Source organism: Pogona vitticeps, chromosome 15, assembly GCF_051106095.1.
Source record: "Pogona vitticeps strain Pit_001003342236 chromosome 15, PviZW2.1, whole genome shotgun sequence".
NCBI classification, from domain to species: Eukaryota; Metazoa; Chordata; class Lepidosauria; order Squamata; family Agamidae; genus Pogona; species Pogona vitticeps.
The window spans coordinates 850,158-864,049 of NC_135797.1; the positions used below are offsets into that span (position 1 = coordinate 850,158).

Sequence of the window (13,892 nt, forward strand, 5' to 3'; positions counted from 1 at the left end):
TTTGGACCCCATAAAGGGGGCCATTTATTTTCCAGTTAGATCATGATGTCTAACTGGCAGAATGCTCTGTTCCTTTGCTCACCATTTGATATGTGAAAATGGGTTCTCGTATCGTTTGTGTTACACTCTTGTGTCTCAGTTAGCTTTTCTGAATTGGAGATGGTGGAGGTAAGGAAAACATTGCATTTTGACTTGCTGCTCATATGGTTGCATAGGCACAGCATTAATCACAAAATGCCTGCAGGAGGGGAGAACTTTTTTGTAAAAAAATCTATGATGATCTTCCTTTTCAGGTGCTCTGAGTGCCGTCCGTCCATCCATGTTGGTGCCTTCTGACCAGGAGGGGAGTCAACTGAACCACAGCATTCCTCTCCTCTGCCTCTTCTTTGATGCCAGCCCTTCTTGGGATATTGTCTCCTGGAATATCGGCGGAGAAACATCTCAGGAACCAAAGGACATTGAGATGATAGACGAGGAAGGAGCTTTGACCCTCTGGAGCCTGAAGCTGATTGCTCCAAGGACATGGGCTCACGGGGTGTCTTATACCTGTTGGGACCCAAAAAACAGAAGTACCTCTACTCAAGAAAGAGAGGTGCCAAAGACAGGTAGAGTGTGACAGAGCAGATGATCCATGCCATCTGTGCTGGAGAATGCAGTGCCATTTGTGCAAAGAGGTGGTGGTGGGCCAAGATGTATCAGGATACTGGGAGCCCAGCACCACTGGGGCAAGGCCCTGGCAGTTTGGACTGTAAGAATGTAGTCAAAATGCGCAAGTCAAGGAGGGCCTCATGCGGACCCAGCCAGGATATGAGATTTTGTGGGTGAGGGCCTGTGGAGAGAGAGGTGATGTGATGACTGAGCTATTAACACAGGAGGAGGAAGAGGAGCAGGAAGAGAAGAGAAGGCCTTACCCACATGCTGTCCCTGCAGTCTCCCCATCACATATATATGGCATGCTGACCTTTCTTTGGCTCTTTCCTCTCACAGGAACCTGCTTGAAGATGTTACATTTTGGCACACCTTGCATTGCCCTCCTCTTCCTGAGCCTCCTTTTAAGCCTGCTCTTCAGAAAGCATCTTCCTGGAGGTAAAGCGTTTTAAAGACAAGTTGCCCAACCTTTAGACCTCTCTCAGTGGAGCTGTGTTTGTCTGTGCTAGCATATCAGGCAAAACCAAAGTAAAAATAAAGAAGATAAAACCATTGTGGCCCCTTAAGGACTAACTGCTCTTTAAGGTACCACAACCGTTTGGTCTTCTTTCTTTTTCTTTTGTTTTATGCCCAATATGGAAGTGAATGTTGATTTTTTTTTCTACAAATCTGTTTCTGCGATTCTCCCACAGGAAAGACAAAGAAAACAGAAAATGGAATCCCCATGAGAGAGATCCCACAGGTATCTGGTATATTTATGTGGTAACCTTTCAGGAAGACTTTGCTGAAGGCCCTCTGAGATACCCTTCAACAATTTGGGCACTGGGTACAAAAGGATATTCATAGAAGTGAAAGTTGGGCCAGGAGATCGAGAGGCACGCTGGTGGATGAGTATTTGAGCCAGCGTGGAAAGCCAAGTCTATGGCTCTCTGTAGAAAGAATAATGGCCAGGTGCTGAGTCACTCTGCATCTTTTGTTTCTGGGTTTTCTTACACCAAGAAATGGTGATGGGGAAAGGTGGGGGACAGAAAAGGGTGCTGGGATCACAACTTACATGAACAAACCTCCAGTACTGGGAACTCCTTTTGAAAATACAAGTATATAACTGGGAGATCAAACTCAGGTTGTATCGTTGCTCCTGAGTTCCCCCCACCTCTTTATTCCATGCTTAAATAGACCGCTTCCATTAAAAAAAATTAAAAGTGACCAGAGGGCCTTTACGTGGAACATTCCGTTGGTCTGGATCAGGGTTTCCTGCTGAGTGCTTGTCCCAGCTGCCGTTTATAGTAAAAAGCAGCACCTACAGAGGAAACCACTGCTGATATCCCAGATGAGTATCACAAGAGGAGCAGGTTCTGGGCTAGGAAGCGGCAGCTCCTCTTTTTTTCAATATAAAAAGCGGTTCTTCTCAACAGATTTTACGGATGTGGGAGATAAAACAATGCAGTGGCTTTGAGTATTTTCCTTTTCTGTTCCAGACGGAGTATGCAGAGCTGACAGGCAACAAACGAATGGTGGTGAAAACGCATTGATCAATATCAGTAACAGTTTGTGCTGTTTTCAGCAGAATCGAAACATAAGGAAAGGGGGTTTATTATAAAGCTTAGCATTTTCCAATTTGCTGAGTTCATGTGCTTGGATTAAACCCTTTTAAAATGCATAGACATGCTCTTTGCTCTCATTCTTAACCATATTCTGATGGGCAAATCCAATTTTCTGTGCATTTTGTGCAATGGGGAGGAAATGTTCTCTTTGCACGTGTGTGTCTTGTGTGTGTTCTCTCCAGAGAACAGTGCCAGAGAAAAGTGCATAGGACGGAAGCATTAATGGTCTGTGGGGAAAAGGCAGAGGGTGGTTTCTGCCAGGAAGCCTTGATCTCCTCCTCCTGTTGTTCTTCTGCATTTAGCTTCCCCCCCCCCACCTATACATAACACAGGAGACCACAGGGTGGGGAAAATAAGTGGCAACTAATAAACTTAGAGATCTTATCATTTTTCTCCATGTGCAACAGAGAAACCACCCTCTCCTTCCCCCAGCAGTTCACTTCCTGCGCTGCAGGGGCTGAGGTGTCTGTGGCCACCAGACCACATTTCCATAGGGCCAGGGTCTGAGCGTCGCTGAGATATTCGGGCACCTGTGACAGAAGTGTTTGTGGTGGCTGGCCGTGAGGCAGTTTCACTGAGTTGTGGCTTGTTTCCGTACAGAGAGGAGGGAGGGCAGGCAGACCATATTTATTTATTTATTTATTTATTTATTTATTTATTATCCCGCTCTTGTTAGTATCACAGCACTACTCTGGGCGGGTAACAGCTCGTAAAACAGAAAACAGAAATAAAAATAGAAACATTAAACACCAATTGCAATAGCTCTTAAAACAACTGCAACCACCAGGCAGGACTCCTCTTCCGTGGGTTCAGTGAATTCCATGGCAAGAATTCACAGGATCTACGTGTGCAGTGAGAAAGCCCTAATCATTCAAACTATTAAATGTCTTTTCCAGGTGGGGCCAAGGTTCCATCCTGCTATAGAGAGATGGCTTTCCTTCTCACACCTATCATAAATCACACACATAAATGTGTCACAGACGTGTCTTTAGCCTTTGCCAAGTACAGCATACATTTATTCCTTTTTAAACTTTACATCTCCAATGTTTTTTAAAAAATTAAAAAAATAATAAAACAGTAATACCAGAAACAAAATGCAAGTTGTAACCAGCAGATAGATAATACGTTTATAACAAAATTATAAAGATTTGAGCACATAGAGATTAACAAAATCAACTTAAAATCAGCATCGGGATGAAGTGAGAATAGAAAAGACATCTACGTCAAGTCAGTCCAGAAGGACATTTTAAATGTTTGGAAGGTTTGATCCTCTTGGCTTGATACTCTTGCCCTCTGGCGCCTGCTCTCATCCTGCTCCACAGAGCGCTCTCCGTGGTGCTGATCCCCAGTTACTTTGTTGCATTGGGACAACGAGGGGATTCCAGCATAGAATCATCCTTTAAAAGCCAGGCTAGTGAGAAGCATAGTGGCTTCTGCTTTCTTTAAAGGCCAGACAGATTGGTCAGGGCTGGGTTTCCACTCAGCTTGAAACCAGTGTGGGTAGATGGTTAGAATCATAGCCTTAATCTGGCATGGGTGAGTGGAAGCAACAAGTTGTTGAGGATTGTATTATTGTCAGGTGTGAGAATATATTCCAAGTGTGAGATATGCATTGTTATAATAATATACATAAAGCAAGTGGTGGGATGTTTATTTAGGTGGCTGTGGCCTAGGGTTTTATTGAGCTGGTATAGCATGTGGGGACCTGGATCCTAGATACAAAGTAATCTGCCCTTGTTTGACTTCCCAAAGGACTTTGAGGGGATGGACACCATAATAATCAGCTTGGTCAATAGAGGGAAGGCTGCACTTATGAACATAAAGTCAAAGATTCATCATGGAAGATGTTTAGGAGCTAAAAGACTCTTTCATTTGACCCGGGAAGACCGGCTTTAGAGTTCTACTTGGCCAGGAAGAAGTCTTGGCCATCTCAGTATTTTTAGGAAAAGATTTGCTACAGCCAGCTGCGTTTCCTACCAAAGAATGGGGAAGGGAAGAAGAGAAGAAAAGGATTTCCAGGGAAGTTTGAAAACCATCAGGTTTTCAGTGGGCAGTCTGGTGTCCAACCCTGAGCCTGGGAGGCTGGCGATTCAAACAGCACCCAACCCCAAACCCCCACCTCCCAGACTGGACCTGGACATCAGACAAAATACAGTCTGCAGGCTTAAGTCTCCCATCTGTAATAAGGGAAGAAGAAGAAGAATTGTGGAAATAAAATGGGTTGTGAGACAAGTTGGTGAAGATCTTTATGTCTTTCTAAGCGATTGTGGAGAGAAAAAAAATGAGTGTGATTTGAAAGAAAGAGCAGTTGATGATTGTGGTACCTTTTCCTGCCCAAGTCTTTGTCCCCCGGTGCATTTAGAAACATGGTCAGCTAATATGTTGGCCACCCGTTTTTTCTAGTGAGGCTCCTGTGCCTTGAACAGCTTTATGAGGGAAAAAACAACCCCTGCAGGGGATCCCCTTGCTGTCACTGCAAGATGGCTCTGCCTTCTTCAACCTGTGCTTTGCCTGGAGCAGTTCAAGGCACGGGAGCCCTGCTAGGGAAAATGTTGGGCTCCCAAGAAGCCAATGTCGCCTGAAGCCATCTTGACACAGACGTGGATAGTGGCTGCTGTGCTGTTCACTGTTTAGTACATACTTGGGCAGCTGCAGCTTTTCTTATCTTGCTGTTGTTGAGTCTGTCCCCGCTCCCCGTTTGCCAATAACAGGATGTTTTTTGAAAGACTTTTTATATAAAAAGGTTGTTGCAGCAAAAACAACAAGGTCCCTACTTTGAAAGAACGACAACAACTGTGAGTCTTGTGGCCTCTTGGAAGACTAAAACGTTCTTCCATGGCATGACCCCGGGCAGTTGCCCACTTGAGCATCTGCATCTGCTTATTCTAAAGAAAAGGGCTGTAAAGTGCCACAAGACTCTGCTTTGGTTTTAGTAAATGCGGTGTGCTCCTTCGCAACGTATTCCTAGGGCTGAACCTTCCCTTTTGGGAAAGACCTGCCCCTCTTCCTAGTCTATGGGGTGTACCATACTTTGGTGCGTCCAGACGTTTTGAGATTCATTTCTGCTGTAAATTCTTTGCCTCTCAAAACCAACAAGCTCAAGAATTGCATTGGCCCTTATTTACCACCCCTCCCAGTTCTGAGGTGGGAAGAGCCAAAAGTGCAAAAAAAAAAAAAAGGAGACGAACGTGCAACTTGTGATTTCTTCTTCCACTCCCTTTCCAGTTCCTTGACGAAAGCGGAGGCAGATGTTGTCGTTCGCAACAACCATAAGCGGAGAAACTGACACAGGCCCTTTCCTCTGCCCAAGGAGCCACTTAACATGTTTCACGAGGCGCAGTGGCCACAGCTGCTTGCTTGCTCGCTCAGCACGGCGCCTTTCGCTCGGGCTGGAATCCAGGATGGTTGCCTGTCTGTGGCAAAAGCATCTGCGGAGTCTGTTCTGCAGTTTGTCACAGGATATGGAAACCGCACATGCAGGGGGAGAGAGAGAGAGAGAGAGAGAAGGTAGGCCACCTTATTTCTATGTTTCTAAGAAAAGGGGAGGCACCAGATATTGGGTGCTGAGCAAATGTCAGCAGAGAAAGGAAGGAAGAACTGGTGCCACTGGCGAGGCCTCCCTCTGTGGCCATGCACTCGTTCCCATCTGTGCGTCCTCCTTAAAAGACTAAGGGGCAGCCAGTTATCTTTTGCCCTTTCCCCTCCCCTCCTTGGGGCTTCTGTGCCTTTGAACAACTCCAGGAGGAACAGGAATCCTGCAGGAGGGGCTTTTTCCAGGGTGGTCTTGAAAGGCAGTGAGAGGCTCTGTTTCCTAGCTCCCTCTTCAAAATATGCCTTCGGGAATAACGTTCCAACTCTGTGGATTAAGCAGTTACTTTGTAGGCTGGAGATCCTGCGGCTCAGCTTTGGTCACCAGCAAACTTGTTCAACCCGACCACCTGTTGGGATCCTGCTTTTCTCTCAGTTTAGCACCCTAACTCCACCCCCACTCCCGACCATCCTTTAGATCAATTTTTCAATCACACCGATCAGGGTAACACTGCTTTGGGCTGGTTTTGAGACCCACACTGGCTGTGCTTTCCAGAGGCATTTTCTGCTCTTCCTCCTCGCCTTGATTTTAAACATAAATCCCCTATATTTTGTTTTCTGTGACCAGAAGGAACCACCCTGCCCGGAGTCCTGCCCCTGGGACTACAATTCCCAGCATGCCCCGGGAGCGTCGGCTCCTCCCCCTCCCCGGGCGGCTTTGTCCGGGGCAAAATCCTTCCGCCTCGCTTCCGCCGGCGCGGGGGGCTGCGCGGGGCCATGGGGGCGGCCGTGTTCTTCGGCTGCACCTTCATCGCCTTCGGGCCGGCCCTGGCCCTCTGCCTGCTCACCGTGGCCGGGGATCCCCTGCGCGTCATCATCCTCGTGGCCGGGTCAGCGGGGCGCGCGGGGGCCCTGGAGAGGAGGGGGAAGGGAGAGGGATTGAGAGGGGGGAGAATGCCCCCCATGGGGCGGGGCCAAGTGGCTCCTGGGGGAGGGGCTTGGTAGTCCCTTTGGGGAAGGGGAGGAGATACACACACAAACACACACAAACGGAGACAGTAAGGAAGACCCCCTTGGCGAAGAGGGTTGGGGCGAGGCTGAGCAGCTGGGCACGGCCGGCATCCCGCATCCCCTCCTCTGAGGTTATGCAAAGTCGTGAGGAGAGGGGGGGAGAACCGGGGAGGCAGAGTCACAAAAAAAAGGAGAAAAAGGGAGCTGAGGAAGGCGCAAGAATAAGATAAAGGGAGGCTGTCGCTACTCTTCACTGCCCTCCTTTTTATTTATTTTTTTTGGGGGGGGAGAGGGATTGGGGGGCAACAGCTCCCAGTTGGCACGGAGGTTCACCCGGCTGGCTTCCAGCTCCCCATTAGGCCACCTTCCCCCACACACACACCTGCAGCCCCACACGTGGTCCCATAACAAACACCTCCACGGGGGGGGGGGGGGGTTGCAGCCTTTCTTTCCCTGAAGAGCAGAGAGGGGGCTGTATCTACGCAGGTGCTTCTGTTGTGTTTTTTTGCCTCCGCTTGGTGCCAGGAGGAGGTTCTGGGCTTGGGGGGCAAGAGGTGTGGGGCATCCGTGCAGCTCCACCCCACAGGGCTCTTGTGAGATTAAAGGTGAATCTGTCATTTCCCCTCACACATCCCCCAGGCACCTCCTCCCTGGAGAACTGTTCTGTTGAAACCACCCAGAGTTCTGGGGCTTCATAAAGACTAGAACGTTTGTTTGTTCATTAGTTTTTGGCAGAAAGCCAATTATCCCATCATTCAGATGAAGGGGGTTACCGTAGTTTATGAAAGCATCTGCCTGGGAAATCCGGCAAGCCTTTAGGGTATCACAGGTCTCTTGATGGACACGGGGTCACCCCCTTAGATGTTTAAAGTACTGTACTTCGTTAGGAGCTGAAACCCACTGGAGATCTTTTCCTCATCTTCTGTGATGAAGAAATACAGCAAAACCCTGCGTTTTGATTCCAGGGTACAGGTAGTTTGCTGAAAAGGAGGCTTTTCAGCAGAGGTCACCCTGGATCTCAGCTTGGCTGTGGAGGAGCCCTTGATGAGGTGTGCTTCGTTATGCAGTCTGCAAACTCAAGAGGAGCTTTCCACATGAACCAGGAGCAAGCTAGAAGGGTAGAGGTTTTGGCAGTTTAAAAACCGTGGAATACTGGACCTCTAGAAATCTAGATTTCCCGATTCTGATCTTTTGTTTCATTTCGCTTTGCTTGCTGCATTGCAGTTCTTTCCTTCCTTCATGCAAGAAGTGTATCACGGGGTTTGTGGTGGCCCAGCTTCCTGCTAATCCTTCCGAAGGGGAAAGCCGCAGCATTGCACGATGGCTTAAAAGAATCTGCACAAACGAACTGACCACACACAGACACAATTCATGAGTATTCCTTGCAGACAGTTCCTTCTCAGGCCCAAGTTAAATGTGGCTGCAAGCTGGGTGTCAGGATGTACTGTGTGTAACAAGGCTTAGCCTTATCAGCCTGATAAGTGCTTTGGAAGCCCAGAAGCCTTTCCTCCTTCCCTCTGCTTTTCCTTCTGGGATTACTGTTTATTTTATTCATTATATGTTGCCCTTTTAGTAACTAACGTTTCTTCCTGGTATTTTGGGTCTCGCCCTTTCTTTAGTCAGCTTCCCGCACTACACGACAGCCCATTTATATCCAGTGTTCTCTTTCTCCACTGTCCATGCAGGGCCTTCTTCTGGCTGGTCTCCCTCCTCTTGGCATCTCTGATCTGGTTCATTTCGGTGCATCTGAGTGACCGGGAGGATGAGCGGATGCAACACGGACTCTTGATGTTTGGGGCAGCCGTCTCTGTGCTGCTGCAGGAAGCTTTCCGCTTTGCTTACTTCAAGCTCCTCAAGTAAGAGAGCCCCTCTTTTTAAGGCAGTGGAACCAGCCTCATCCTCCTGACCTGAGAGTTTTATTTGGTCATTGTGGAGAACTCATACCTGTACTGCCATAATGCATTTTGATTTCTTACTTCCTTCCAGGAAAGCCGATGAAGGGTTGGTTACCATAAGTGAAGACGGACGGTCTCCCATCTCAGTCAAGCAGATGGCATATGGTGGGTAGACCCAGTAGTGTCTTCCTTTGGGATGTCTCAAAATAACAGTATTTGGCGACGGCCGGATCTCTCTTCCACCTTGGCATGTGCTTGTGTGATTTCTTATCACAACTGCTGCCGATGGAAGAACTGTAGTGATGTGTGCATGAAGTTTGGATCTGGCAACACTGTTCTGAACATGTTCTGCATTCATGCCATCTGTGCCTCACTCTCCTTTCCTGTAGTGTCCGGTCTCTCCTTTGGAATCATAAGTGGCATCTTCTCAGTTATCAACATCCTTGCGGACTCCATCGGCCCAGGCACCGTGGGGATCCATGGAGATTCACCCCATTATTTCATCACATCAGGTAATATCCACAGCGGGAGGAGTGTTCTCGTTCAGAGGGAGCATGTTTGGTTGAATGCATCTCTCCCTGCTGATACTTGCATGGCAAATCCCCCACCCCACCCTGGTCTTTTAAAAAAATGAATTCCCTACAAGTATTTTTAGCTGGATATTGATACTTGGCCTGTTGCTGAATTCTGAATTGTATATCTGTACCTCTATACCATAGTGGTGCCATGCATGTGAGCCCATAGGGTGTGCCCTGTCAGCCCAGGTTGTGTGAAGGGCGTTCCTGGGATGGAGGTGGCCGACCTTTTTGAAGACTCTGAGATCATCCTCTAGCATCTCTTTCTTGTGGCCATGAGCCTTGACTAGCCTTCCTTTCTCTCCCCAGCCTTTCTGACGATGGCCTTGGTTCTCTTGCACACATTCTGGGGAACAATTTTCTTTGATGCCTGCGAAAGGGGCCGTTACTGGGCGCTGGCTGTGGTGGTGGCCAGTCACCTCTTGACGTCTGGGTTGGTGAGTGGAGAGGCCGGTGAGATCAGCTGATTTCAGCACTTTTGAAAAGCCCTTTGAACTCGTCAGCATCTCTGGGTGCCATTTGTAGGGACAGAGAGGGTGACCCTTCCCTCACAGGATGTGGGAGGGAGAGACCTTGGGCGAAAACTCAACTGGCCAGTGTTACCATCCCCATCTGTTAACAGCCGCGGTGGTCTCGGAGGGGGTAGCCTTTGTGGGGGAGGCTTTGGGTGGGCCATGAGGCAAAGGCTTTGGGGAGAGATGGGTGGGGAGGAAGGCTGAAAAGAGATCTGTTGAAGGGGGGGCAGGGGGAACCGTCTTCTTCCTCAGATCCTGTTCATCATCTTCTCCCCCTTCCCCCAGACATTCCTGAATCCTTGCTACGAAGCCAGCCTCGTTCCCGTCTTCGCGATTACTCTCGCCATGGGAGTATGGGCCTTTTTCACGGCCGGCGGCTCCCTGCGCAGCATTGTCGCCTGCCTCTCCTGTGAGTGTCCTGATGCTTGTGCGGGCTTGTGTGCAGAGTCAGGAGGGCAGAACAGGGACTTGACAGATAGCAATTTGAGTTTTGCACTCATGAGGGTTGGAGGAACTGAGCTTCTGTGACATGAACGTACAAAGGCGTGGTTGAATTCTTACAGTTTAGTTTTCCTCTTCATAATTTTTATTTATTTAAGAGTTATTTTCTCAGTTACATTTGTTATCTACCTTTTGTCCATGTTGAAGGTGGTTGGTGAGGGAGTCATATAACCAAGTAACTGGGTTGGTTGACCATCTATATGTTATGTGTCAATCTCTCTCTCTTTCTCTGTCTTTTTTTTCCTTTCTTTTCCCCCCTCAACTGTCATCTCCTGTAAAGGCCGACGAAAAGACGACAGCCACGTGATGGTGTACTCCGCACTGCGGCTTCCTGCTGAGGACTGAACCCTCTTGGTCGCCAGAATCCCTCTAAGGGAGGACTGTCACCCAAGTGCCCTCCACTTGGCAGCTGGGGCCCACTTCGTGGGTGCCCCCTTCCCACCCTTTGTCTGGGACAAAACGGTTCTCAACGTGGCTGGACCAGCCCAAACTTTTGCCTAGCCCAGTGGACTGTCTGTGGAGCCCCCTTTATGGCTCAGATGGCAAAATTCTGTTTCCCTCCAGTGGAGTCTTTCCTCCCCTCCCCAATGCTCCTTTCCCGGAGGATGAAAAATTCAGGTCACTGTTGCTCCTTCCTTCTCTTTGCGAGAGGGAGGGAATGAAGCGAGACTGGGGGATCCCGACACTCCCGCGCCCTGCGTTGGGCCACCTGGTGCCTGCCTTGCCCCTTGGGCCAGGCTTCCCCTAGAGCGGCTGCGAGCCTCTCCTGCCTGTTTTACAGACAAGGCCTGTTCCACTCGGCTGCAAGCTGCTTCTTGGATTTCAGAGAGTTCAAAGGGTTTTGAGTCCGGGATGCCCCTAGCAGTTTCCAGAGGGCAAATGTTTCAGTTGGAACGTTTCTTGAAGTGAGCGTAGGAGGACAGAGTTTCCTGGTCCTGCTGTCGCAAGGAGACTGCAAGCCAGATCCATTGTCTCAACCGTCTCTCCTTTGGGATTATTATTAGATGCCGACCCTCTTGTTTTTTGCCTCTAAGAGAACATCAGTCTTGTTGAGAGTTTCAGAGCGTCCACCTCCCCCGTCTTATAAGCCTATGGCCTTTTCAGCCACAGCGATTCAGCAGCTGGGTCAGCTGCTCCAGAGCAGCCAGAGATCATTCTTTAACATTCGGTGGTTCTTCTGATTGTAACCGTGGGGAAGAGGGTGGGTAGGTGGGTCACCTAGTTTTTGCAGGCAAAACTTCTGAATCCAGGATCTTTGAAAGCATCTTGGGTGAAGGGGCAGGTCTTAACCCAAGAGGCTAACCGTGCGTCTTGGAACTTCACTGGCCTCTGAATTCCTTGCTGGGCTCATGCCAGGAGTCTGAGCCTGATCTCCTTTTTCATCCTTTCTTTCTCTGGCAGCTCCCTCCGTCACTTCGTTCTGGGCTAAAACCCACAGTGCCAGGTAGGAGGGTGGTGAGGGGCTGGAGGCAGGCACTCATGAAAAATGGAGACCCTTTTGAGCTGGAGGGGGGGAGCCTTTGGCGCCTACCAGCTGTGATGGTGATTGAGAACAAGGTGGGTGGGGGCCACAGAGAGTGCCCCCCCAGGTCTTCCCAGACTGCAGTGCCCCCTATGGCCTCTGCTGGCTGCAACTGGTGGTAGCTGTGACCCAGCAACATCTGGAGGACCATACCTCCCCCCCCCCCCCCCCCGTTTAGGCAGGCAGGCAGGCACAGCGGGCCACAGCAACGCCATCTGCTGGCCAGGCATTGCCCACCCGTCTACACTAAAACACTTCCTGCTGCAAGCACAGGTGGGATGGAGGGTGCATCTAAGATAGTCCCTTTGAAAAAGTGTTGGTCCTTTTGAAAACAGTCTGATCCTTCTTCACCCACTCATTCCCACTGGAGCAATCAATAAAAGGGCTTTTCTTGGGATTGGCGTGGTGTCCTTTCTTGGCCAGGAAGGGGTCCTTCGGCTGCCTCCCTCGCTGGGGCAAAGCCACACCACCCTTTGGCAGAGTTGGAATTGTGGAAAAGCTGAGCACGAAGCTGTTTTGCTGTTATGGGGTGTGTGTGGACGAGGCAGCACAAAAATTGTGACCCCCCCTCCCCCCGCAGGTTAGGGCTTCACATGTAGAAGGCCCACCTGCCACAGCCATGAGGGCAGAACATCAGGCTAAAGTGGGCCGGTATTCTGGGTCTTTTTCAGTCAGTTTGCTAAACCACTGGACCGTAGCCCTCCGAAAGCTTCTCTGAAAAGGATTCTGCTCCCCCCCAGCTGCAAGAGAATCCCCCCCCTTCTTGATGGAATCTGTCTGCAGGCGGAAGGCGTGACCTCCTTTGTGCTCAGGTAAAGAGATTGCACTGGGTTAAGCTTTTCAGAGGCATTTCTGGGTGGGAGGGAGGAAAGGGGTGGCTGGTTCACTCGCCCCTGCTCAGAAGTAAAAGCCAAAGGCAAGTTGCCTGCACCGGGAGGCCTTCCCTGCAGGGGAGGAGAGGAAGGAGCACTCCCCACTCCCCCAGCCCTAAACCGAGAGACCTCCAGCTATTTTTGGTATGGAATGTGAAGAGAGCACATTCTTTGCTGCCCCTTGCTTTTGCTCAGGAACAAACTGCCCAGTCTTTTGACAGTAAGCTCCCAGAAGGCATGGAATTTGGTGGCATCTCCACCAACAGGTCGCCTGCGCAGAGGAGCACCCAGCAGGGCGTTCCCGACCACGCTGGAGCTTTCTTGCCCTGGACGAACCCCCGTTCTGTATGTCAGTCTCACCCAGCATGGTGACTTCCAGGTGGGTCCAGTTACGGACCCTATCATCCCTACCCCACTGGCTAAGGATGAAGGAGCCTCTAAAAGACTACTTGTGGATCTTTGCAACACCCTTCCTTGTGTTTCTGCCTGTTGTTGCTTTGCCTGAGGTTTGCCTTTAGGAAGATGATAGAGGCATCCTCCGGTGGCCTCGGTAAGCTAACCGTCCAGGGCAGATGCCCATCACTTTCCTGGCCCTCCGTTCTCACCCCACACAACCGGAGCATAAACAAGCGCCATGTGCTTGGGGCCAGTCTCCCGAAAGCCTTTGCTCCCATGTTTTTATTCCCAAAATACAGACAGGAGAAGTTCGTCTGAGTAAGTGCAGTAAGGTGGTGGAGCAAACGGTTCGACAGCAGGCAGTGCTTTCTAAAAGGAGGGGATGGTTGTGTGTGTGCATTTTGGAGACCTGGAAATAGCAGAGCCTGGAAAACCCAAGGCATGGTTTACGTGGTGGTCCTTTATGGGACTGCCTTGCACTGGTTGGAGAGGGTGTTGTGGCAAGAGCAGGTGGGGAAATGTGCCCTTGCGTCACAAGAAGGCTCGGACGGTTCAGGCGTTCAGGGTGGGCCACTAAGCCATGCCCCTGGATGCTCTTTGCTTCTGTTCAGAGCCAGACCACCTCCTTGATTGATTCCTCTAAACTCTGCCGGGCTGTCTCAACAGAACAAGGTGGCAGTCTTGTTTGGAAGGAGGCAGAAGCCCCCTTCAATGTGGGGCCAGGAGGAGGGTGAGGTTATTGCCCCAAAGAAGCTGCTCCTTGTTCTAATGAGAGCGCCCTGGTAAGGTTGCTCCCTGAACATCTAAATCACCAGGACTCATCAA

The 13,892-nt window shown here is 49.9% G+C and overlaps 2 protein-coding genes across 4 annotated transcripts in view; both read left to right on the forward strand.

Moving 5' to 3' along the window:
• LOC110081428 (immunoglobulin lambda-1 light chain) overlaps positions 1-2,308 on the forward strand; it is a 34,814-nt gene extending 32,506 nt beyond the window's left edge. For both annotated transcript variants that reach the window (XM_072984448.2, XM_078382170.1), the window contains 4 exons: positions 294-605; positions 988-1,086; positions 1,341-1,390; positions 2,127-2,308. In XM_072984448.2, the coding sequence (XP_072840549.2) occupies positions 294-605; positions 988-1,086; positions 1,341-1,390; positions 2,127-2,180 (515 nt within the window). In that variant the 3' untranslated portion in view covers positions 2,181-2,308. The remainder of the gene's footprint in view (positions 1-293; positions 606-987; positions 1,087-1,340; positions 1,391-2,126) is intronic.
• A 163-nt stretch (positions 2,309-2,471) lies between these two features.
• Positions 2,472-12,196, forward strand: APH1A (aph-1A gamma-secretase subunit). Of its 2 annotated transcripts, none has more exons than XM_078382171.1 (7): positions 2,472-5,759; positions 8,477-8,647; positions 8,778-8,851; positions 9,076-9,198; positions 9,571-9,698; positions 10,062-10,185; positions 10,558-12,196. In XM_078382171.1, exons 1-7 carry the CDS (start codon positions 5,575-5,577, stop codon positions 10,620-10,622), a joined length of 870 nt encoding a protein of 289 aa, XP_078238297.1. In that variant the 5' UTR covers positions 2,472-5,574; the 3' UTR covers positions 10,623-12,196. The 2 variants fall into 2 exon arrangements, with proteins under 2 accessions (XP_078238297.1, XP_020653772.3); XM_020798113.3 differs by lacking the exon at positions 2,472-5,759 and adding an exon at positions 6,506-6,670.
• Positions 12,197-13,892: the final 1,696 nt, after the last annotated feature.

What these genes read in the sequence shown, in the direction of transcription:
- APH1A (XM_078382171.1), top strand. Translation starts at nt 5,575, where the DNA reads ATGTTTCACGAGGCGCAGTGGCCACAGCTGCTTGCTTGCTCGCTCAGC. An exon ending in ACCTCTTGACGTCTGGGTTG is followed by an intron (nt 9,699 to 10,061) that starts GTGAGTGGAGAG and finishes CCCTTCCCCCAG; the next exon opens with ACATTCCTGAATCCTTGCTA. An exon ending in CATTGTCGCCTGCCTCTCCT is followed by an intron (nt 10,186 to 10,557) that starts GTGAGTGTCCTG and finishes TCTCCTGTAAAG; the next exon opens with GCCGACGAAAAGACGACAGC.